The 23,290-nt window shown below is 48.6% G+C and overlaps 2 protein-coding genes and 1 non-coding gene across 4 annotated transcripts in view; 1 reads left to right on the plus strand and 2 right to left on the minus strand.

The window, feature by feature from the left end:
• Window positions 1-49: 49 nt before the first annotated feature.
• Window positions 50-6,279, minus strand: LOC146196676 (solute carrier family 22 member 7-like). Its single transcript, XM_084597052.1, has 3 exons — window positions 5,929-6,279; window positions 619-2,041; window positions 50-72 (listed from the first exon to the last, which is right to left on the minus strand). Exons 1-3 carry the CDS (start codon window positions 6,277-6,279, stop codon window positions 50-52), a joined length of 1,797 nt encoding a protein of 598 aa, XP_084453178.1.
• A 2,401-nt stretch (window positions 6,280-8,680) lies between these two features.
• The window catches only part of LOC146196677 (nucleoside hydrolase-like), a 37,494-nt gene continuing 22,884 nt past the window's right edge, over window positions 8,681-23,290 (plus strand). Inside the window, exon 1 of one of the 2 annotated variants that reach the window (XM_084598459.1) lies at window positions 8,681-8,858. The gene's annotated coding sequence lies outside the window, so the exon portion shown is untranslated. Of the gene's footprint in view, window positions 8,859-17,983; window positions 18,095-23,290 lie in introns of those variants that run through there. The other variant, XM_084598457.1, reaches the window with a different exon arrangement.
• TRNAQ-CUG (transfer RNA glutamine (anticodon CUG)) lies at window positions 20,343-20,415 on the minus strand. The gene has a single exon. It is a non-coding gene; the product is annotated as a tRNA-Gln (tRNA).

Below are 23,290 nucleotides of genomic sequence, written 5' to 3' on the forward strand. Positions count from 1 at the left end.
ACGCAGTGTTAGGGCTTAAATCGGTGCGTCTTATACAGCCACTCTGCCTTCAAAGTACGTTTGAATGTGTGCCTTCAAGGAGATACGCATCAGTCGAAAACACAACACTCACATGAGTGCAGGTCTTACGCCAGTACCGGTAACAAAACGAACACACCACGAGCAGACAAGCAAAGCACAGCGCATGATGAGTGGTGCACGAGATGCATACGCAAAACGATTTAAAATTGTTCGCGAGAATTATTTCGAGGTTGCAATGATAACCGTTTGTAAACTTCATACAAAAATTAAGTAGCTTGTGACAACGCTGTACAGCAATGTTCGTGAGAAACAATTCGAACAAAGAAAATCACTTTCTAAATGGATATATCAAATGTGGTACATGCGGAAAGTCTGAATATCGAAATTTGCCCAATCATTGCTTTTGGCAACTAACTATCCACTGGTCAAGTCCACTGGTGGTGTCACTATGCTACCTTTCAGTGAGCTCGGTAACGTAGCAGACCAAAGACGTCTCTTGGCAGGGTGACTTGTCTGTTGGGCTAATATTATCGATAGGTGAACTAGGCGATCTGGCCGTTAAAGTCGTGTTCAATTGAGTCTTCGACCTCCGCCTACCTTTGGAACGGTAAGAGGTGTCCATAATGTCGAGATCGAAAGAACGGATTCCTGGTGACCAGCTTCGGTTTAGGGACTCTTGCAAGGCTCGCTTGCGGCCCGCCTCGTCCGTAGGCTCTTGGGGCCCGGGATCCGTCTCAACCAGAATCTCGGGCAACGCTTGCAGCGCCACGCAGCACAGAAACAACAGCGTCGCCATGGTGACCAGCACGACGAGCGACGTGTCCAGGCCGCCAATACTGGACACCTGAAGCAGGAATGTGGACAAGAGGCTGCCCAGTAGCCCGCAGGAGTAAGATACGCTCACGCCCAAACAACGCGGCACGGTCGGGAAGATCTCGGCGGCGTAGACGTAAGTGGTACTGACGGCTAGGATGGAGCCGCATTTGACCACCGAGGAGGTGATGGCTTTGAGGGTCGCGTGGCCTCTGCTCGTAGACAGGGCCAGCAACGTCGTCACCCAGCAGAGCAGCGCGAGCAGCACGGTCAGAGTGTGGCGCAAGCCGTGCCTCGTCATGTAATAGTAGTAGGACGCGCAGAACGGCACCGCCATGAACACGCACGCCGCGCTTTCCCAGGGCATCGTGGAGTCGGCCCCATTCAGCAAACTGCTGTAGAAGGAGAAGGTGACGGTGAACCAACAGAACAGCGTCGGCAGCGCTCGTCTCCGAAACGCGCTCTCTGCGAGTAGCAGGACCAGTCGAGGCGAGCTGGATGGCTGCGACGGAGATGGGCTTGGCGATCGCGTCTCCTCGAGTTTCCTGATGATGCTCTTGACCTGCTTGAAGAGGTTCCTGGCGATGTCAGTTGGCATGCCGTTAACGCGGGCGACGCGCAGAGTGACCGCCTCAGCCCGGTGCACTTGCCAGGTGACCAGGAGCCAGGACGGTGACTCCTCGACGTAGTAGGAGGAGAGCGCGAGCAGCATGGTTGGCGCCATGAAGAGTACCTGCACCGCGACCCTGCCAAGCCGCGCCAACTGGAGCAGTTCGTACACACAGGGCACGGCTAGAGGTCCGAGCAGCGTGGCGAGCAGTGAGTAGAGGACGCGGCGGCTGTGGAAGGTGAACTCGTAGAGCAGCACGAAGCTCATCACCTGAAGCGTGCTGCTGGCCGCGGACACGAAGAAGCGGACTACGACGAAGAAGAGGAAGGAGCGCGAGAAGGCACTGCCGAAGCTGGCGATCACGAGCACGGTGGTGCTCAGCATGATGAGCGTCACCCGGCCGTGGCGGTCGGCGAGGAAGCCGCCTAGGGGTGCCACCATCAGCGCTCCGCAGGTGTACAGCACCGTGGCCAGGGGCAGGAACCAAGCGCGGCCGCATACCAGATTCCACTCAGCCACGATGCTTTCCCGGCTGCGGTGCTCGTCGTACTCCCATTCTTCACAGGGCACGGTTAGCCGCTCCATGTTTGGGTGAACCTGAAGTGATTGATTATAGGTTTAACAAGAGAAAATAAGTAGAAATTGGTAACAACATTTGAGACCGTCATTATTGCACGCCGGAGCTTTACGAGGCCTACCCAGCTCTTTACTGGGGCTACCCAGTAATACGATCAGAAGTTATCCATGTTATGTGAGAGGCTTCCCAACAGATATCCAAAAATCCCCGCTTCATCTAAGCAACCAAGCCGTATGGACGTGCCTGCGTGTCTTACTTATCGCCCAATGGTTCTGAGCGGTTCGATCCCCTTCAGCCTGGAAATTGAAATGAGAAGCCAGTGTTGGCAGCTACTGCCAAATCCGTCATGTGACGTGGTCGCGTGACGTCGCACCACCCTACGACCAATTAGTGCTGCCTGTGTCAGCTGCCGGCTACCACCTGCTAGGGAAATGCCCGTGATTTTCGCTCACATTTAACGGCGACGCCAGCGCCGTTTTTGGTGGAGAACGGGACATTTGACACTAATCAATGCGGTACCGTTAATGCCTTCCGTATGCGGTTCCGTTTGCGTATCCTCATCCACGTACATCCACTTGGCTACATGCTCGCTTAATTACTCATCGTTAAAATTGCGCGAGCTTCCTAGTGAAAACTCCCTATGAGTCACAATAACCTCATACAAACTCTCATACTAAACTCATACTAATCTCATACAGATCTCATATAACCTCTTACTAAACTCATTCATCATATGAGAAATATATCAGAAATAATGAGATTTGTATGAGTTTAGTACGAGAAATCCGTACGAGGTTTTGTGACTCATACGGTGTTTTTCACTAGGGTATTATCTCTAACATATCCATTAGCATATAGGCATTAAGCAATCCGGTTATGTGAAATACCACACAATATAAAGATTTAGAAAGCCCTACTTCAACCAAACCGTATGCACATGTCTGCATGGCCTAGGAAGTAGCGAGTCTTTACCCACAGAAGGGTTCTGAAAGTTTCGACTTCCACACCATACACCCACTTGAAAGTAGAAGTCCAAGTTGGCCGCTGCTGCCATGTCACATGATCTCGCCACGTCCCCTAAGCCGCGCCGACCAGTCTTTATGTGGCTGAGTCACTTACCACCCTAGCGAAAAAAAACCACAATAACCTCACATAAATTTCTCATACTGAACTCATACCAAGCTTATACAAATCTCATAAGATCTCATATATTTCTTATATGATGAATGATATTTGTATGAGATGATATGAGATTGGTACAAGCTTAGTATGAGTTTAGTATGAGAAGTCTGTGTGAGATTATTGTGACTCATAGGGATTTATTCACTAGGGCAGCTACTATACTGTCAGAGCCATGCATATTATTTTTCGCTCACAGCGCCGGCGAAACTGACGCCGATAATGCTGTTTTACTTTTTTTTTATTCCTGTCTTAAAGCTTTCGTTTAATTTATTCACATAGGGCAGACAGCGACAGTGGATTTGGTCTGTGAAGTCGAAATGTGAGAATAAGACTGAGGTCTAGCTAGTTCATCTGATAGTTACTTTAAGTTTCATGTCACGGAAATTAACTTACGACGACCCCTCAAGGTACAACTAATGGTATCTTGACAGTGCTCACCTGTCGGGCAGGACCTTTTCGGCTAACGAAAAATAGCCCGAGAACAGCGCAGCCGGCTATGCGAAGTAGAGGACAGATTTATCGTCAATAGACATGATGAGAAGAGCAGATTGAATTAGGGAATAATTTTTTGTTAATTACACGCTAGCTGAAATCCATAACAAGAATAAAAGGGGCATTGTCAGCGCGTGTAATGAAAAGTTAAGATAGCTGACGGTGTCTTAGTAGATATCGAAAATTGGGTTCCACGAGAATAGAAACGTATCAGGAGGAAGCAGAAAGCCAAATTGCGCGACCAGTTGAAACTGAAAATTTTGCGGAGATAGGATGCCTGCAGCTGACCTGAAACAGGCCTAAAGCACTAAATGCCCGGGGCGATAATTCGCGGCGACACGCCGCGTTACGGCGCCACGTGGTGGGCTTAAGTATAGAGAGCCTACAGAGAGCCCCCTAGGCTGAAGGCCGCGAAGACGCCGCCTTTCTCCGGATTCATTAAAGAGGAATTTAAATGGCAAACACAGACTAAAAGAGGACACAGAACTGGCGCCAACCATGTGCCATTCTTTCTGCTTGTTCGTCACTTAAATTGCGCTATAATGAATTCGGAGAAAGCCAGCGCGCCCTCAAGCTCTTTTAAAATAATGCACTGCCGCTCGTCGCGTTGCTCAGGTTCAGGATTTGTCGAAGGTTTCTCCTGTCGACTGGAAGTAGCTCCGCGAAGCAGCTAATCGCAGGATGTTTTGCGGGGCACGTAACTAACGTTCTGGCTTTTTTGCTAGTGAAGTTTGTTTCCTATAGTGAGATTTGGAGGAAACTATAGACACTCGCTTCTTCATAGCCGTGCATGTAGCGCATCGATATATTTCAGTGAAAAATTGATAAGATAATCAAGATAAAGAAATGCTATTGTGGCTAAGTGTTGATCTCTATTGGCAGGGGTGAAAGAAAGTCACTTTTTGCAAGTAATTGCATCGCAGAGCGTAGTTTGGCCCTACTGTCACTTACTGTGCTTCCATTGAGCGCACATGCAACGGTGCTGTCAAGATACGCGATCAATTACAAGATTTTCCATCAATGCTTTGATCGCAGTTCATGCTGCTTAGTCTTAAAAACGGCATACTAGCATACTCAAACTTCCCTAGACCGAGTGACGAGGCGGCAGTAACAGAGAAACACTGAAAACGCACCACTCTATCGCCGAGCCTTGCTGCTTCATGTGGGGGCGACAGTGGCAACGACAGGCGATGGCGTCATAGTCATGCGACGCACCGCAAAGCAAGTTCGCCTCATGCTGTTACGTCTTGATTTAGTTTAGTTTGTGGAGTTTAACGTCCCAAGGGGACTTAGGCTATGAGAGACGTCGTAGTGGAGGGCTCTGGAAATTTCGACCACCTAGGGTTCTTTAACCTGCTCTGATATCGTGCAGCACATGGGCGCTTTGCTTTCGCTTCCATCGAAAAGCGCCCGCCGCGGCAGGGATGCGATCTCGCATCTTTGTGCACAGAATTGGAGCGTCCTAACCACTGCACGACCGCGGCGGGTGGTTCCGTCTTGATTAGAAGTGAATTAAGAGGTTGTTACCCTGTAGCTTACGCAATAGCAAACGCATGACCACTTTAACTGGCTTGTAAACTTGTGAGAATTCGTGAGAACAAGCGACATACAGTGATTGATAAGTACGAGCCAAGATGTTTGTGCGATAAATGAGGGTTGTAAGCCATTAGTATACCCTGTCATTACCAACAGCGCCACTTGGACCCACGGCAATGCAATTGTACAAAGTACTGTCAACACTCAAGACATCGGCTATGCCTGCACCGATTACACCATTCTTCTTAGCCATGGCGGTGCATGGTTAGTTTGTATAGCGGAACACTTCTGAAATGTTTTTTGTAAAATCCGTATCCTCTTCGTACATCGATTTCAACTCGAGAGCTGAAGTATGCTGCAGTTCAGTGGCAAATGAAAGGAAACCATTGGAGTCTGCAGACAGCGGCCGCTGGCCCTTACCCGGTACTTCCAAAATTATCTGTCTTGTGCTTGAATAGCGCACGTGCTCCCATTGCTCCTTAGTCAAGCTAATGTTTCGTGAATACTCTTGCATTTATGCAATTAATAACTATTGATGGTGCATGCTCTGTGCGCGTGCCCATCACATGCAATGGCTGCCCTCCGGATTAGGCTTAAAGCATAATATAACAAGGCACTCGTACGTGCCTCCAGAACTCGCTGTTTCACGCTACGCGATTCATTCGGCCGTTCCTGAAGGGAGCTCCAGGCCACTCACCTGCACAGGCGGATCGTACATGTTGCAGCGGCTGAATGCTCCGTCGGGGCCATCGAGGGGAATGGCTGCGTTTTTCCAGGCGGCCACGGTGGGGAACGTGGCCACGCCGCTCGGCGGCCGGCACCAGTGGTCGACGTCGCGCGCGATCAGCCGAAAGGCGAGCGCGTGGCATAGCCACACCGCCAGGGACAGCGAGGCGTGCAGCAGCAGGCGGTGCTGGAAGAGGCCGTGACCCATAACCGCATGCAGGCAGTCCTCAACGGGGGCACCTAGCTCGACCATGACTACGTCCACCCAGCTTCCGCTGCCGGTGAAGCGAGTCAGGCCCGGGGAGGGAGGGGTGACCGCCATGCCCTAGCCGCGAGTCTTTCCGATGCCGCTGTGGCGGCTTCCCTGACAGCTGACGTCGATTCGAACGTCTCGATGAGGATAGTCGCTTGAGGCGCTCAGGGAATGTCGAGACCGCTGTCCAGGCAGCTGTACGCTATAGCTCGATGATAAAGACGGAAACCTGGCAGCTCGAGCGCGTGTCCTTCTTCTGCTTCTTCTTCGTTGGATACCCAAGAACGCTCTTTGAGAAAGGCGATGATGATGCTGATGCTGATGCTGATGCGGCCATTCCCCTTTGTATCGGGGGATCACAAAGTTCTGGATCAGGCGAGGCGCCCCAAGGATGACGATGATTATGAACATGGACATGGAGTACAACCATCCTCGGCCTCTTGGAGGCTTTGGTGTCCTAGCATCACGAACGTAGCTTATTTTGCTTTTCATATTGTCCAAGGGGATACCATGGACAATAGTGTAGCGGTATACCGTAAAAACCAAGATTACGGATGAAAACATCATGGTTTATCAAGCGAAATGAGTTGGTGGGGTCTGTGTAGATACCAATCACTACCTTTTTTTTTTTTTTTTCAAGCTCTGTTAAAGTGTACTTTTTTGTTGCAGTAGCAGTTAATAAGTGCTCACCAAAAGCAAACTGTGATTAAGTAATTACATGTTCTTTTTCGAAGGAAACCATATGCACGCCTGTGAACAACGTTTTCTAATAGCTTTGAAAATATTAGCAGAACTGATATCGGTTTATAATGGGCAAGATTATTCCTATCGCCTTTCTTACAAAACACAGACACACGAGCTACTTGCATACGCCGGGAGAAGACTGCATGGGAATGCAAGTTAATTAACGTGCGTAGCATAGGGTAAGATTAGATTCATTATAAATGCAATAGGCTTCTTTTTTAAACCATAGACATCACATTGGCGAAGCCAGGAACATCCCCGAAAGAATAAAGCTGTACAAAGCGGATTTCAATCAAATGGACAGATATCGAAGCACAATGGCAGTACACTGCGAGACATGTGACCACAACACTGACTTCGAGGGAACCATTGTACTGGAGAGCGAGCCGCGCCCACGCAGGAGACTCTAACGGGAGTCATGTGATATTCAGCAGTCTACGGTCCGTGTCCCGGCGGATCACTAAATGAGGGTTTAATTAAAGGGCAGGCTGCAACTCACTCGCAGCTACAGTCGCACCTGAAGAAAAAAGCCGTAGATGCTCTGAAGAGCCTTTTCCCTTCATTTTTCATTCGTTGGAGTTCTTGCATAAGTTAAATTCGTTTCCCAATCAGACAGACCTTCCCAAATGATTTATTTTTAATATTTTCGTGAATCAGAATGCCCTGAATGGTCACACGAGCGATGCGTGAATTCAGTACGCACGAAAAGACGTTTCGCGGATGCCAGCAGCACTGTTTGAGCTGCGTGTACACCTGTAATGCATGGACATATATTTAGTTTTGTATCCTACAGCCGACTCAAGCGCATGCATATAGTGCTGTTTGTAAATTCCTCATTTAGGCTGAAAGTAGATCTGATACAGATGGGACGGATATCAAGAAACAAATTTTGGGGACGCTTAAATTTGCTTTAAGAGTAGACGCGAAGCGCCTTGAACACCACCTTTTCATCGCGCGATTTTTTTAAATTTTGCTTCTTTAAATCATTCCATTTTTTGAAATCATTATAATTGTAGCATCAGTATACATCCCGCAACGCCTTCGCAGAGCGCCCTTCTGACACGCTTGGCACAGTGGCCAATGCGTTCCACGCTCGTGTGGCATGCAGCAGACGTGGGTTTGAACCTCAGAAGCGCCAAAAATATTTTAATGAAAAAAAAAATTGTAGCTTTATTTTGAATGTGGGCCGGGTGTTGGAAATTCTTGCCAAATGTCATATTTCTGTGACGTCCCAACCCTGTAGACCAAACGCGCGTCCGACATATGCCTAACTTCCTATTCATTTCTATTTAGTGTACTGGCTATCCCTGGCTTACCCCACTTTTTGAGGCACTAAAATATATTGTCTATCAAGTGCACTAAAGATACAGCTGCCCTGAGCAGAATTACACAGCGAATAAAACGGTATTTTTGACCGCGCTATTTGGCTGTGATAGTCTTTCTGCCATCGGCTTTTGCACACGTGATTTATTGTCTCGGTATGCCCGCTATCACCTTAACGGCTGACATAAAAGCTGCAAAACGAAGTGTATTTTCTCTCTCTCGTCTTTGGCGTCCACTGGGGATGTCCCGCGGGAGCAACAAGGAGATCGAGTTTCGAGTACAGGTAGTCAGCTCCCAGGCGGCGCGACCGTAGCTGGCCTCCCATGCATGCATTCGGGGGGTCTTACGACAAGAAACAGCGTCGCCCGCGGAGATTGCGAGACGCGCATTGGCACATCGCACAGCGGCCGACGGCTTGAGCTCTGCGCACGGTGTGCACAGTGCGAGCTCTTCAGACGGTCTACCGACACCGTTTTACGAGTCAGTACGAGTCAGGACGGGCATCTTAGGCCAGCTTTAACAACAACGGGGAGACCTTAAGCAATTAACGTGCGAAGACACCGGTCAGCAGACCGAGAGAGGTGAGACTATTTGTTGTTGTTGTTGTCGCGCGTTAAAAAAAAAAGAAAAAAAAAAAAGATGCGGTCTCACGGGGGTGGTGTCGGTTCTGGCCGGTAACAGTTAAGGGGACGCATGCATGTGGTGCGACTAAGAGGGGGGAAGATGTTTTCAGAACGGGGTAGCTGAGAATTCACACAATATTAGCGAATTAGGAAAAGAATAAGTGGCATAAATTTTCAAACAAAGACGAAAAAAAAAATTTGTTGTGGTTTAACTCTGGTTAACCCTTGCTGAATTGCGACCGCAAAGGCGGAAGCTTCTTTTGCTTGCTAAATTATTCCCCTATCCCACCCTATCGCTGTAAGGTGCTACATTATTGAGGACACTTAAGCTCATCCTTTAAATGACGCGAGAGTGTAAGCTACCAGCCCACATATAAATGAGAAGGGTTCAGTGCTGCTGAACCGATTGTGGAGCGAAAGCATTAGCTGTTGTTGTTGTTGTCCAAATAACTTATGGCACATACCCACAGAGGGGATATCAGCCAAGAATTAGGTAGCAAAGATTTTTTTTTTATTTTTTTATTTTTTTTAAGTATACTTGCATAAAAAAAAATGATTTGAGGGGTAGAGGAAAGGAAACAAAACGGGAAATAAGTGAGATATAAAATGAAAAGTGGTAACATTCACGGGAGATTGACGCTACAATTGTAAAACAAGTGATGTTTAAATATTTAGCAAGGCAAACGATTTGAGTCCAGCAAAAAATTTTGCATGGCGGTAAAAACAGACCTGTGACTGTGCCCAAGGATGGTGGCGCAAAATGATAACGATTTCGGGCTGCTTAAACTAAGGCCAAGCTGTTGCAATGGCCTTTCTTGCCGGTGACCGAGCGTTCTTCTTCCTCTTCTTCTTCTCTTCCTCCTCTTTCTCTTCCTGCCGTACGAAGCTGCCACCATCGAAACGCAGCCGCCAGCGGTCGGGTTCGAGCCCGCGTACTATGGGACAATAACCAGGTACCTTAACCATTGCGCCACCGCAGTGGGGCACCCGTTCATATTTTCGTCTGATTTTGGTCCTCGCGCCTCTATCCTTGACTTTTGCCCCGCCGCGGTGGTGAAGTGGCGAAACGGGAAATGGAGGCGAAACGAAGGGGCGTCGTGTGCTGTGCGATGTCAGCGCACGTTAAAGATCCCCAGGTGGTCGAAATTACTCCGTAGCCCTCCACTACAGCTCCTCTTTCTCTTTTTCCACTTTCACTCCCATCTTCCTCCCTTCCCTTACGGCGCGGTTGCGGTGTCCACAGAAAAACAAGTGAGACAGTTACCGCGCCTTTCCCTTCCTATAAATAAATCAGTTTTTTTTTTAGAATTAATAAAGGTCCTGTTTTGGGGCAAAGCTGCCTCCCTCCCCACTGTTGTTTGGCTGTGATTGTTCGGTTTAGTTTGTGGGATTTTAACGTCCCAAAACGACTGAGGCTATGAGAGACGCCGTAGTGGAGCGTTTAGAAAATTCGACCACCTGATTCTTTAACGTTCATTGACATCGCACAGCACACGGGCGCCTTGCTTTTCGCCTCCGTCGAAAAGCGGCCGCCGCGATCAAAATTCGTTCTGGCATCCTTGAGCACAGTAGTCCAGCACCCTGCCCAGATTGTCTTGACATCTCTCTCTGACGTGCTCATACCATATGGCTTAGGCCTACATGTTCCCCAAAGTGCCTAACGTTTGGACCCAATATTTTCTGCGTGTAAGTGTTGTCACATTGCCTTGCATGTGTTTGTGTGGTTTTTCTGAGGCTCGGCTCTTGAAGTTTATCCATTCCCTTAGCAGGGGATATTATGTACACCTTTCAAGGCTATAGTGTTAAAGAGTGTCTTTATATTATTGCATGTAATTAATGTATACAATTAAATGGAAGGCTACACCGAGGGAAAAACATGGCAGGAGGTGCGGGCTCATTTCTTCTCTTTGACGCCGGGATGACCTGGAACCCAGAAGTTCAGTTTTTTTGGTGTGCATGCACCCTACTAGTCTTGCTGCTTTGAAGAATAATTCTACTTTTGATAAAGTTGCTGTAGGCTGTCTATCAGTTTTTGAGGGCAAATTTTGTGTGCATGACCATCACAGCTAGAGCTATGGCTGTTTACCTTGCTTCCGCGGCATTTCTGCACTTGATAACCGCCTCGTTGCTGATGCTCCAGTTTGCTTTTGTTTAGATCCTATCGACCGTTTATGCGACATTGACAAATATTGGGCCTTTTAAACATGAAACGCTTTAGCTTTTGTTGTCGGCGACCTTGAGGTGACGTTGAGTCAAAGCGGATAGCCAATATCCGGGCACTGATTTTTTGTCATATGGGAGCCGAAACAAGATAATCCGGGCACCAACCTAGATTAAAAGTGAATAAAGTACTTAGCAAGAGGATACCGGTTCAACGCTAGTTGCGGCAGGAGTGTCCCCTGTCGCCATTGTTTTTCGGTATATATATATCGATTGTTTTGGAAGGCGTCATAACGTAAGTCATGTGAAGTACGTATTTTAGCATATGCTGAAGATATAGCCACATTGTGAATAAACAAGGAAAGCGTTAAACAGACAGTGAATAGGGTTAGGGATTTTTGCAACCTCAGTGAGAGCGCATATTTGGGATTTTGGCATGGGGAATGAACACAAAGCCTCAAATATTCGAGAATGTTACGTGGTTATGGACTCCAACAAAGTATCTCGGTGTCCCACTTGAGAACTACAGGGATACTGACCCATACTGGCGACAGCAGACAAATGATTTGCTGAACAAGGCTGAAAAATGGAGGGCAAAACAACTGTCCATGTTTGCTCGCGCAACCACGTGCAGTTCGTTTTTTGTGAGCAAAGTGCAATATGGAGGGGGGGGGGGGGGGTTGATGCAGGTGTTGCATTGTTCAAGGGTAAATATACAAAACCTACACAGAGTCTCTGCTGTTTTTATCTGGGCTTCAACTTATGAGAAAACAAGCCGAACGAGCCTTTTTTGCCGAGTAGGCGATGGTGGATTGTCTTTGTCACGCTTATTTTTGTGTCGTTGTTGGCCGTTCATTATTCTTACGAAATGTAAAGGTGTGAGCGCAACGCGTGAGCTTTCACCTCTTTCATCTGTATAGATCCATCATCATTATCATCATCATCGCTGACTGCTGCTCGGAGCGTCGCGCGCTGTGTGCCAGCTGGTTCTGGAATAGAACAGACGTTTTGTGCAAGTGCTGTCTCACAAGTGGCGGAGGTGCGATTCGTATTCCCCACCTCTCGCTTTAGACCCGCCTACCGTTCTCCCTGGAGCTCCGTTCAGGCCTTCGCTTGCGTCCACGGTCCTGTGCTATGGATGAGGGCAACGGTGCTCGCTCACCCCCGGCGTCTCCTCCTCCTACTGCGGCTGCCCCTGCCTGGACTGTCACCAGCCGCCAGCGCGATCCACAAATTTTTGCTGGCCTTCGCGGTGAAGATGTCGACGACTGGCTCGACAACTACAACAGGGTCAGTGCATTTAACCGCTGGGATGACGCTCATAAACTGCTAAACGTCGTCTTCTACTTGGCTGACGTCGCCAAAACCTGGTTCCTCAATCACGAGGATGACATCGCTGACTGGCCTACATTCACGGACCAGCTAAAGAAAATTTTCGGCACTCCGGCTGGTCGCTCAGAGCAGGCAAAGAAAAAACTTGAAGCTCATCTCCAGCAGCCCGGCGAGTCCTATACGTCGTATATCGAGGACGTTCTGGCCCTTTGTCGCCGTGTCGACGCTGCTATGCCTGAATCTGAGCGTGTTCGCCACTTAATTAAGGGCATAAACACTGCTGCTATCAATGCCTTCGTGTTTAAAAACCCGTCGTCCGTATCTGACATCACATCCACATGTCAACGTCTGGACCAGTTACAGTCCTGCCGCCTCGTGCAAGACCCCAGTGATGGTGGCTCCCTCATAGATGGAAATTTGCGGTCCCTAATCCGCACCATGATCCGGGAGGAGCTCTACGGCCTCACCAACCCCTCTGCAGTATCTCCAACTCTTCCGCCAGCAACGGTGAATTTGCGCAGCATCATCAAAGATGAACTGGCGAATTTCAACTGCACTGTGGCACCTGTCCCACCTCCCATTGCCTCCCAACCTCCCTCGCCGCCTCCCAACGCCCCCCAACATTCCTTGCCAACCTATGCCGAAATTACTTCACGGCAACCCACTCCGCCTTCCCCGACTTGTTCGGCACCCGTGTGCGGTCACCTCGCTGCCGTGACGCCATATCCTACAGTGCATCGTCCTGTTACAGCCTGGCGCCCTTCCCGCCCTGTGTGCTACTATTGTGGGATACGTGGCCACATTGCCCGTGTCTGTCGCCGCCGCCAACAAGACGAGCAACGGGGTTATGCTCCCTTTGAACGTGCCCGCGTGCGCCAGCCTGATGATTCTGCACTGCCCTACTCAGACTTTTACCGGCGTTCTTCCTCTCCTCCGAATTCCACCAATGTTTCACGGCCCTCGCGTCCTTCCCGACGCCGATCCCCTTCGCCTTTTCGCCGCACGTCACCGCTTCGTCCTGCCTCGCAACCCTTCCAACCTATAACGGAAAACTAACCGAAGCAGTTTTTGGAGGGAAAGCTGCTTCGAGTTCGAAATCTACAATTCCTCCTGGGCGACCGTCGAATATGTTAGTGGTGATTGTTGAAGGATTGTACGTTGAGGCCCTCATCGACACCGGCGCCGCTTATTCCGTCATGCATTCCTCTCTGCGTTCTCATCTGCGCAAAGTTATAACGCCATACATCGGTCCGCCACTTCGTGGAGCTAATGGAACTCTTATGAAACCCACCGGCCAATGCACAGCACGTGTCCTCATCGATAACCAGCGGCATCATATCGAATTTATTGTGCTCCCCACGTGCGTTCATCTCATGATCTTGGGGTGGGATTTCTTATCGTCGGCGTCCGCCCTCATCTCTTGCCGTGAGCGCCTTATTCATCTTGCGGACCCCGATATATTACCGACTTCTGATTGTTCACCACCACACGTGTTCGCAGCAGTTGATTTCGTTTTGCCCCCAGGACGCGAGCAGCTGATCATCGTGGCATTGGACTACCCTCTCGATGGCGAAGCCTTCGTTATGCCCGCTCCTCGGTGGACCTCCGACGGCCTAGCTCTTGCCTCGTGCCTCACCTCCTTCACCCGCGGTTGCGCGGTCGTTGCGGCCCTTAATACAACTCTCCAGCCGTTCTTACTGCCCAGAGGAGCCACAGTTGGGTTTATTTTTGACTGCGATTCCGTTCCCCTCAACACACTTTCCAGCGCACCACCGCCTCCTGCCAAGCCTCAATTTCCGACATCCTCTGCTCTCGCAGCCGCCATCAGCCCTGACCTTACATCCGAGCAGTCCACAGCTTTGCTAGACGCCCTCCTGCGGCACCGAGAGTCTTTTGATGTGTGCGCCTCAGCGTTAGGGAAGACCTCCGTCACCTCTCATCGCATAGAGACGGACGGCTCTGCTATTGTTCGACGAAGGCCATATCGCGTTTCAGCAGCAGAACGCAAAATAATTGAGGAGCAAGTTGCTGACATGCTTGCTCGAAATGTCATCCGACCATCCACGAGCTCTTGGTCCTCACCTGTGGTCCTCGTTCGCAAAAAAGATGGTTCAGTCCGCTTCTGCGTGGATTACCGGGCACTTAACAAGATCACGCGCAAGGATGTTTACCCTTTGCCTCGTATTGATGACGCATTAGACTGTCTCCAAGGCGCTGAGTATTTCTCCAGTCTCGACCTCCGCTCGGGATACTGGCAAATTCCTATGCACGATGCAGACAAGGACAAGACTGCCTTTTCTACCCCCGACGGTCTCTACGAATTTAACGTGATGCCTTTCGGACTCTGCAATGCGCCGGCCACCTTTGAGCGCATGATTGATACCGTGCTTCGCGGCATGAAATGGAAAACATGCCTATGTTATCTCGACGACATCATTGTCTTCTCGTCAAACTTCACTCAGCACTTGCAGCGTCTCACTGATGTCCTCACGTCCCTTGCCCAGGCGGGGCTTCAGCTGAGTACCAAGAAGTGCCACTTTGCCAGTACGACAATCAAAGTACTCGGCCATGTCGTCAGTAAGGCAGGAATCCAGCCTGATCCCGAAAAAAATTACGGCTGTCGTTAATTTTCCTCGGCCCCAACGTCAGAAAGATCTTCGCAGCTTCCTTGGCTTAGCCTCCTACTTCCGCCGTTTTATTCGGAACTTTGCAACAATTGCTGCCCCGCTACACAAGCTCGTGTCTTCCCAAGTGTTTTACACCTGGTCCACTGAATGTGAAGACGCCTTCAAAGCTCTCAAGCAGGCACTCACTTCCACCCCTGTGCTTCGCCATTTTGACGCTGACGCGCCCACCATACTTCACACAGACGCCAGTGGCCACGGTATTGGCGCGGTTCTCTTGCAACGCAACGCAATGTCTGAAGAGCAAGTCGTCTCATACGCCAGTCGTACGCTTACTGCAGCTGAGCGTAACTATACTATTACCGAGCAAGAGTGCCTCGCCGTTGTTTGGTCAGTTCAAAAATTTCGACCTTATTTGTATGGCCGCCACTTCACCATTGTCACAGACCATCACGCACTCTGTTGGCTGTCATCGCTGAAGAACTTATCGGGTCGACTGGGTCGCTGGGTACTACGTCTTCAAGAATACACCTTCACCATCACTTATAAATCTGGGCGAAAACACCTCGACGCTGACGCCCTCTCCCGCTGCCCATTGCTACCTGCTGACGCGGCCCCACATACGGTCTCCTCTCCCTGCTGCCATCCGAGTCAGCCTTCTGCTGGCCACCTGAATGTTGCACCCATCGCTATAGCTCCACTCGAGAACAATGCTGATTTCTCGTCCCTGCAGCTGACTGACCCTTACTGCCGCACAATCATCGCTCGCCTCCGTGGAGAATCAGTTGTCCCAAACAGTCGCTTGCGCCGGCAGCTTCGTCGGTTCCGATTTCACCATGGAACACTTTACCGCGACGTTTATCACCCTACGGGTCAACGCTGGGTACCCGTTGCCCCTCGCTCCCTTCGTTTTAAAATTATGGAGGCTTACCACGACGACCCCACTGCTGGACATTTAGGCCACTTTAAAACTTACGACCGTATCAAGAGCCGCTACTTCTGGCCTGGGCTTTCTGCCAGCGTCGCCAAATACATTTCATCATGTCCGTCTTGCCAGCATCGCAAGCGTTCAACATCCCCTCCTGCTGGCCTACTGCAACCTCTACCTTGCCCATCTGTGCCTTTTGACACGGTCGCCATTGACTTGTTTGGACCTCTCCTTTTGACGTCAGACGGCAACCGTTTTGTTGTCACTGACATCGACCATCTAACGCGGTACGCTGAAACCGCACCTCTTCGCTCCGGTGCCGCCTCTGAAGTCGCCGATTTTTTCCTGCGTGCGATAGTTTTGCGTCATGGTGCTCCTCGTATTCTCATTAGCGACCGTGGAAAGACATTTCTTTCTCAAGTCCTTGAGGAAGTACTGCGCGCAGCCAACACCGTCCATAAGACTTCTTCTAGCTACCACCCTCAGACCAACGGACTCATCGAGCGGTTTCATCGCACTTTGTCCGACATGATATCCATGTACATCGCTCCTGATCACCGGAACTGGGACAACGTTTTACCTTTCGTCACCTACGCCTACAATTCCGCTGTTAAGCGCACTACTGGTTATAGCCCTTTCTTTTTAGTTTATGGCCGTCAACCATCGACAGTACTGGACACTACTTTCTTCTCTGCTCCCTCTACGTCTGAATCTCTGGGCGAAGAATTTGCCACTCGTATGGCCCAGTGTCGCCAACTTGCCCGTTTGAACACTGAAGATGCTCAACAAGAACGCAAAGCCCTGTATGATCAACGCCATCGAACTCCCTCCTTTTACCCCGGTGATGAAGTTCTCCTGTGGACACCAATCCGCATTCCTGGCCTGTGTGAGAAGTTTCTCCATCGTTACATTGGCCCTTATACAGTACTCCAACAAACGTCTCCGGTGAACTATCGCGTTATTCCCTCGCACACCGTCGCAGATCGACGTCGTCGCTCCGAAGAGATCGTCCACGTCTCGCGCATGAAGCCCTATGCCCGTCGTCCCTCATCCCTGTAATCAGCGACCAGGGTGGCCGCTCTTTCGTCGGGGGGATTTGTGTGAGCGCAACGCGTGAGCTTTCACCTCTTTCATCTGTATAGATCCATCATCATTATCATCATCATCGCTGACTGCTGCTCGGAGCGTCGCGCGCTGTGTGCCAGCTGATTCTGGAATAGAACAGACGTTTTGTGCAAGTGCTGTCTCACAAAGGATCCTTTTCTACGTACCTTTTGTCATTTAAGCTTAGCAAGAGCTGCGCCAATGTTCGTGGTAGACTATCACTTCTCTTGTGGAGTGCGCGGTTATTTTCGTGAAATTGTCCAAGCAACACGGTTTTTATGTGTACCCGGTTTTTAATTGAATATTTGACTAATATCACCAGAAAAAAAAAAGGCTGCACAAATATCTTATTGAAATAGCCTTGCCTGTCAGATGCCTTCCTCACGTTTTCAAGACATTTTAGTTATTCAAATTTTTAAGCGAGTCGTACGTGTTGAGCTACGTTCAACAGATGCAAATTAAACCCCGTCGTTAGAAAAGTTTTGAACAAGGCTGAAAATTCAATAACTACAAAATACAGGAGTCGCTGATTAAAAAAAAGCTCACATTTGGCTATCGGACGTGATGTCACAGGCTGTAAAGGTACTAATGATGAACAATGAAGGAGAATTGTGAAACAAATAGTCCCAGGGCTTGTTCTACGGTGTGAATACATAATCTCTCTCTCTTTTTGTTTTTCTCATCGCATTTTCCGCCGTGAATTTACCACGGAGTTCATGTAATAAGCAAATTATCTCGAGAATGTATACACTATCTTGGCAGATCTCCGCTATCACCTGTCTATCAGCACATCGGGCGGCTGTGCGCGGACGCCAATTGCGGGCCCAGAGAAGAACGCGAAGCCTGCTGCAATCTGGGGTATATATGTATACGACCGCGATAAGGCGTGTTCTGCGGTAATCAACGCAGACGCCAGGCGAGCATTTTTTTTTTTTTTCTTCTTATCGGCATAGCTCGGCTACGCTAACGCAGCTCTGTTCAAAGAAAGCAGGAACGAAGGCCTCTCAGCACGCGCTTCGGACGCATACCGTTTCTTTCGCAAACAGGCAAGTCTTGCACGTTTTGTTCCGTATATGTTGCTCACATCACTGAGAAAGGTAAGGGCCATCTTGGCAAATCAAAACGCGCGCAACATGATTGTGCTCCTAGCCCGCTAGGTCGCGATTGGTGAAAGGGGCACGGAGCCCACTCACGTACTCTGCTCTCTCCCGTTCAACCCAGATCGCCTTTACCTCTAGTACTGAAAACAAATTGTGAAGCGGAGTATATGTGCGACGTGTTTCACTGAATTGCTCTCAGTCAGCGTTCCTTGGTCCTGTCTCAATGACATGGAAGCAACGGTACGCGGACGTTATTCGTGACCTCAGCTTTAGAGTGTATAGTCAATGCTTTAAGTTTCCCGTTCACTGGCGTTTCTTGTCGCAAAGTTAGAGGGTGCGTCCGTGCATTCAATCAACGCGGAGGCCGTGCAAGTCGATTGTCTCGCTTTTGTTAGCGCAGCCTTCCAGAAATATACAGCATTGGAACGCGCGCAACTCTTGGAGAATTTCGAGCGTAGATCGATTTTTCAGAATCTGTGCATAATTTGCCTCGCAATGCCTTAACAGCGGATGCTATTGCCTTAGCGAAGCACCATCTACTCACAACTTTCTTTGCTATAAAAATCATGCGAGTGATAACTAGATGGCAAGCCTGAAGTCTTTCTCACTACCTCACAAGTTTGCCTTCTGAATGAGCCCGCGACCTTCAAGTCGTCTTCAAGTCGTCTATGCCGTCGAAGCGGCGGTGAGAACGTACACCCTTTGCTGTGTGATACTTAAGCCGACATCGGTTAGCACAAAGACCGAGGGATACAGAAAAGGCAAGCGTTACTACCGACTGCATTCAAGTCGCTTTCTCTTATTGCAATATAACGACCACACGCACTTTTAAACCGTTGCTAGTTTGTATCCAAAAGCTCTGCCTAGGTTGTGCCGTTTAAGCAAGGGCTGCTGAAGTTAAGGTCAGTACATTGCAGGTGTATACCCATGGTAGAAGGCGGCAGAGACTGCAGCGCGCCCGTATAGCTCTTCAGTTTTTCATCGAAGAGCTCTCTTGACAGTGCGTTTTACGATGTATTCTGTGATTCAAAGGCGACTCTGCAGTATCTGTCGCATTGACGTCGCAAATCGCGTTTTAACCCTCTAGAAAATCGGCATCAATTTATTCACAGGTGGAAGCCTCGCACGAGCTTCTCAACGGCCGCTGACCACTGCGGTGTGATCGGCTAACGACTACGCGGTTAAGCCGCCAAAGCTTCCCACTCAGCCTATCATTGTGCTTCGTGTACGTCTGTCCAGGACAAACGCTGCTAGGCGTTTCCAGTGGCTCGCTCGCATGTTCTCGTTATCAAAGCAGGATTCACCTTGTCGCAGCTCCTGAATCTCCAACCTCTTGTAATTGTTTACCTACCGCACCCTGCGCGAAGCAGTTCCTTCATGTTTAAATGGGCTCTGGGGCTCTGGCAGCGTCGCAGTCTGCCGTCTTTAACAAAAAAGTAACCACACATTCTCTTAACTCTTCTAACATCATCAGAAGACTACAAAAGGAGAACAGCGAGGACGAAGATTCACACCACGTGCAGCTTGTCCTCGCTGCCAACGGGGGCTGAAGACCGAAGCGTCACTGCTCCGACAACAGGGCGCATTTTTCGTGGTCAGAACAGCATGGCTAGATACTTTCCCCCCCAAAAAAAAGATGCAATACTTGACGTGGTTAACGTAATCAATTTAACAATAATATGTATTTTCTGGTAAACACTTATAAGCCAACAGCTCTAACGCTTATTTTCTCTGGCAGTTTGAGATGATTGTCGGTTGTTGTTGTTTTTTTGTTTCCCGAAAATGTTTTTGACACCTTTAAGCGCTGGTTTCAGAATTAGCCAAAGCGTGAAGTTCAATTATCAAGAATTTATCCACCGCGTCAGTGGGGTGCTCGTCCCATTTCGACGATGATAAAACCTGATTCATTCCTCCCTTCCCTTACGGCGCGGTTCAGGTGTCCACAGCGCAAGTGTGACAGATACTGCGCCTTTTCCTCCTTGTGAACCAATAAATAAACAAATAAAATGCTTTAAAAATATTGCGAAAAATGTGCAATGCAATGTAGCCTACATCGCCACTGAAGCTTAGTAAGAAAATGGGAAAACATTTTTTTTTTTTGGTTCTAGCGTACTCCTGCGGCTATATGCATGGCACAGTATGTGTAATAAAGGCAACCACATAAAAAATAGTTCAGGACGGACGGGGAAAAATAATGTCTCACCGAGACTCGAACTCAGATCGCTGGATTCAGAGTCCAGAGTGCTGACCAATTACACCATGAGACCACACACGCCTCCTGGGTGAGAGCCAGGTATCCTAGCCACTAGACCACGCCGGAGACAGCTATTTGAGTTAAATAACATCTCGACATTAATTGTGGCAGAGAGCCGAAGATTGGTGCTGGCATTCAACGGAGGTCTGGAATGTGATTGCTTCAAACAGCTGAGCGCCCTGCATCGAGGAGACTACATTAAAAAATGAGGGTGCCAAGGCAACAGTAAAAGACGGTAGCGCAAGTAGTAATGCTTGTTTTAATTATAGGGCGAGTGCGTATATATCAGCTTCATTCTGTCATTGATCAAACCTGACATCGCATTATTTGAAGAGTCATGCGAGGAAAGTTTCCATGGTCGAGAATAGGCAGTAAATGTCCGAATGAGCTGCGAATGAGGAGATAATGGGTTTGTTAGGACAGTCGTGTCATTAGCCATGGCTGACTTATCTATTGCCATGATAGATAGATAGATAGATAGATAGATAGATAGATAGATAGATAGATAGATAGATAGATAGATAGATAGATAGATAGATAGATAGATAGGTAGATAGATAGATAGATAGATAGATAGATAGATAGATAGATAGATAGATAGATAGATAGATAGATAGATAGATAGATAGATAGATAGATAGATAGATAGATAGATAGATAGATAGATAGATAGATAGATAGATAGATAGATAGATAGATAGATAGATAGATAGATAGATAGATAGATAGATAGATAGATAGATAGATAGATAGATAGATAGATAGATAGATAGATAGATAGACAGACAGACAGACAGACAGACAGACAGACGGACGGACGGACGGACGGACGGACGGACGGACGGACGGACGGACGGACGGACGGACGGACGGACGGACGGACGGACGGACGGACGGACGGACGGACGGACGGACGGACGGACGGACGGACGGACGGACGGACGGACGGACGGACGGACAGACAGACAGACAGACAGACAGACAGACAGACAGACAGACAGACAGACAGACAGACAGACAGACAGACAGACAGACAGACAGACAGACAGACAGACAGACAGACAGACAGACAGACAGACAGACAGACAGACAGACAGACAGACAGACAGACAGACAGACAGACAGACAGACAGACAGACAGACAGACAGACAGACAGACAGACAGACAGACAGACAGACAGACAGACAGACAGACAGACAGACAGACAGACAGACAGACAGACAGACAGACAGACAGACAGACAGACAGACATGCAGACAGACAGACAGACAGACAGACAGACAGATAGATTAGATAGATAGATAGATAGATAGATAGATAGATAGATAGATAGATAGATAGATAGATAGATAGATAGATAGATAGATAGATAGATAGATAGATAGATAGATAGATAGATAGATAGATAGATAGATAGATAGATAGATAGATAGATAGATAGATAGATAGATAGATAGATAGATAGATAGATAGATAGATAGATAGATAGATAGATAGATAGATAGATAGATAGATAGATAGATAGATAGATAGATAGATAGATAGATAGATAGATAGATAGATAGATAGATAGATAGATAGATAGATAGATAGATAGATAGATAGATAGATAGATAGATAGATAGATAGATAGATAGATTTACTGATATGAAAGGCAGAGAGGTTGGCCGGAATGATTGTTGTGGCTGTAGGAAGAAGGAAAAGAAAATTCACGGGCCTGCTACTGGCTCTGTAGCTGAGCCACCTCCGCTGCCTCGTGCAGACAGAAGAGAAAATAGAGAAGAAAGAAAAGGAAGAGGGAGAGAAAGACGCGCGCCGCAACAACGGCCGTCGTCCACCACCTAAGCGGTGGCGGGTGCAATGACGGCCTACAACAGATAAAAAAATTCGGTGGCAGGCTAGCCCCCGCAACAAGCGGCGGTGGCCGACCTGTCCCAGCCCCATCAGGGGAGTTTTTCGTGCGGACAAAAGAGAGAAAGTAGAGAAGGAAAAAAAGGGAGAGAAAAACGCGAGCCGCAATAGCCGTCGTCCTCCACCTAAGCGGTCGCGGGTGCAATGACGGCCTACAACAGATAAAAATTCGGTGGCAGGCTAGCCCCCGCCGCAAGCGGCGTTGACCTTCCAGTCCTATAGCTCCGTAGGGCCAGGAACAGCCACCTTCGTCAGACCTGCTTCTCTGCACCGGGGAAGGGGAGAAGAAAGAGAATCATGATCGGTGACGATGTGGAAGATGGTGACCTACGGTTCCTTAATTTGCGTTTCGAATTTTTGGCTGGGAATCTATGTTGGCGTTATCAGCATCGATCTAAGAAGCAATTCTTGCCGTATACATTAAACTATTCAAGGAGTGAAAAGAGGCATAGCGAAGGCGGCTTTGCTTTCTGCTCTTAAAAAATTATGCAATCACCATATGAGGTAGAGTTTCGTACACCAGAGTGAGAGGCTTCTAGAAGAGGGATTTCCTATTGTATTCCTATGCAGCATATCAGAAAGCTTGGTGTTGGAAAACAAAAAAAAAAGAGAAAAAGGATAGGGAATGTACAATTGATGCCGAGAAAGAAAAGGTCTTTGGTGCCCTACGTCCATGGGCACCAAAGACCTTTCAACAACTTCATGAAGATTGGTAAAACAACACGGCATTGAAATTATTCCTAGGCTCCCAACAAAGATAAAAGTATGTGTGCGTGAGTGACTGAGACGTGAATAAAGGACGATGTAAAACAGCACACCGAACGAGATATTCAGAATGCATCCAATGGATAGTTATCAGATTCCCCTGTTCAGTGCCCGACTGGGAGGTGTATCAACGACAGGATAAGAGAACGTACGCCACAGCAGCGTTTTGACAAGTCTACAACTAACACTGCGTTGCCCTTCAATGAGTGTA

This window comes from Amblyomma maculatum, chromosome 3, assembly GCF_055883805.1.
Source record: "Amblyomma maculatum isolate TAMU_Amacu chromosome 3, ASM5588380v1, whole genome shotgun sequence".
Taxonomy (NCBI): domain Eukaryota; kingdom Metazoa; phylum Arthropoda; class Arachnida; order Ixodida; family Ixodidae; genus Amblyomma; species Amblyomma maculatum.

Excerpts from the sequence above, each read along its gene's own strand:
- LOC146196676 (XM_084597052.1), bottom strand. The coding sequence starts at position 6,279 with ATGGCGGTCACCCCTCCCTCCCCGGGCCTGACTCGCTTCACCGGCAGC. Across the intron at positions 2,042-5,928 it reads TGTACGATCCGCCTGTGCAG|GTTCACCCAAACATGGAGCG; the intron begins GTGAGTGGCCTG and ends CAATCACTTCAG. Across the intron at positions 73-618 it reads CACCTCTTACCGTTCCAAAG|GCACACATTCAAACGTACTT; the intron begins GTAGGCGGAGGT and ends ATCTCCTTGAAG.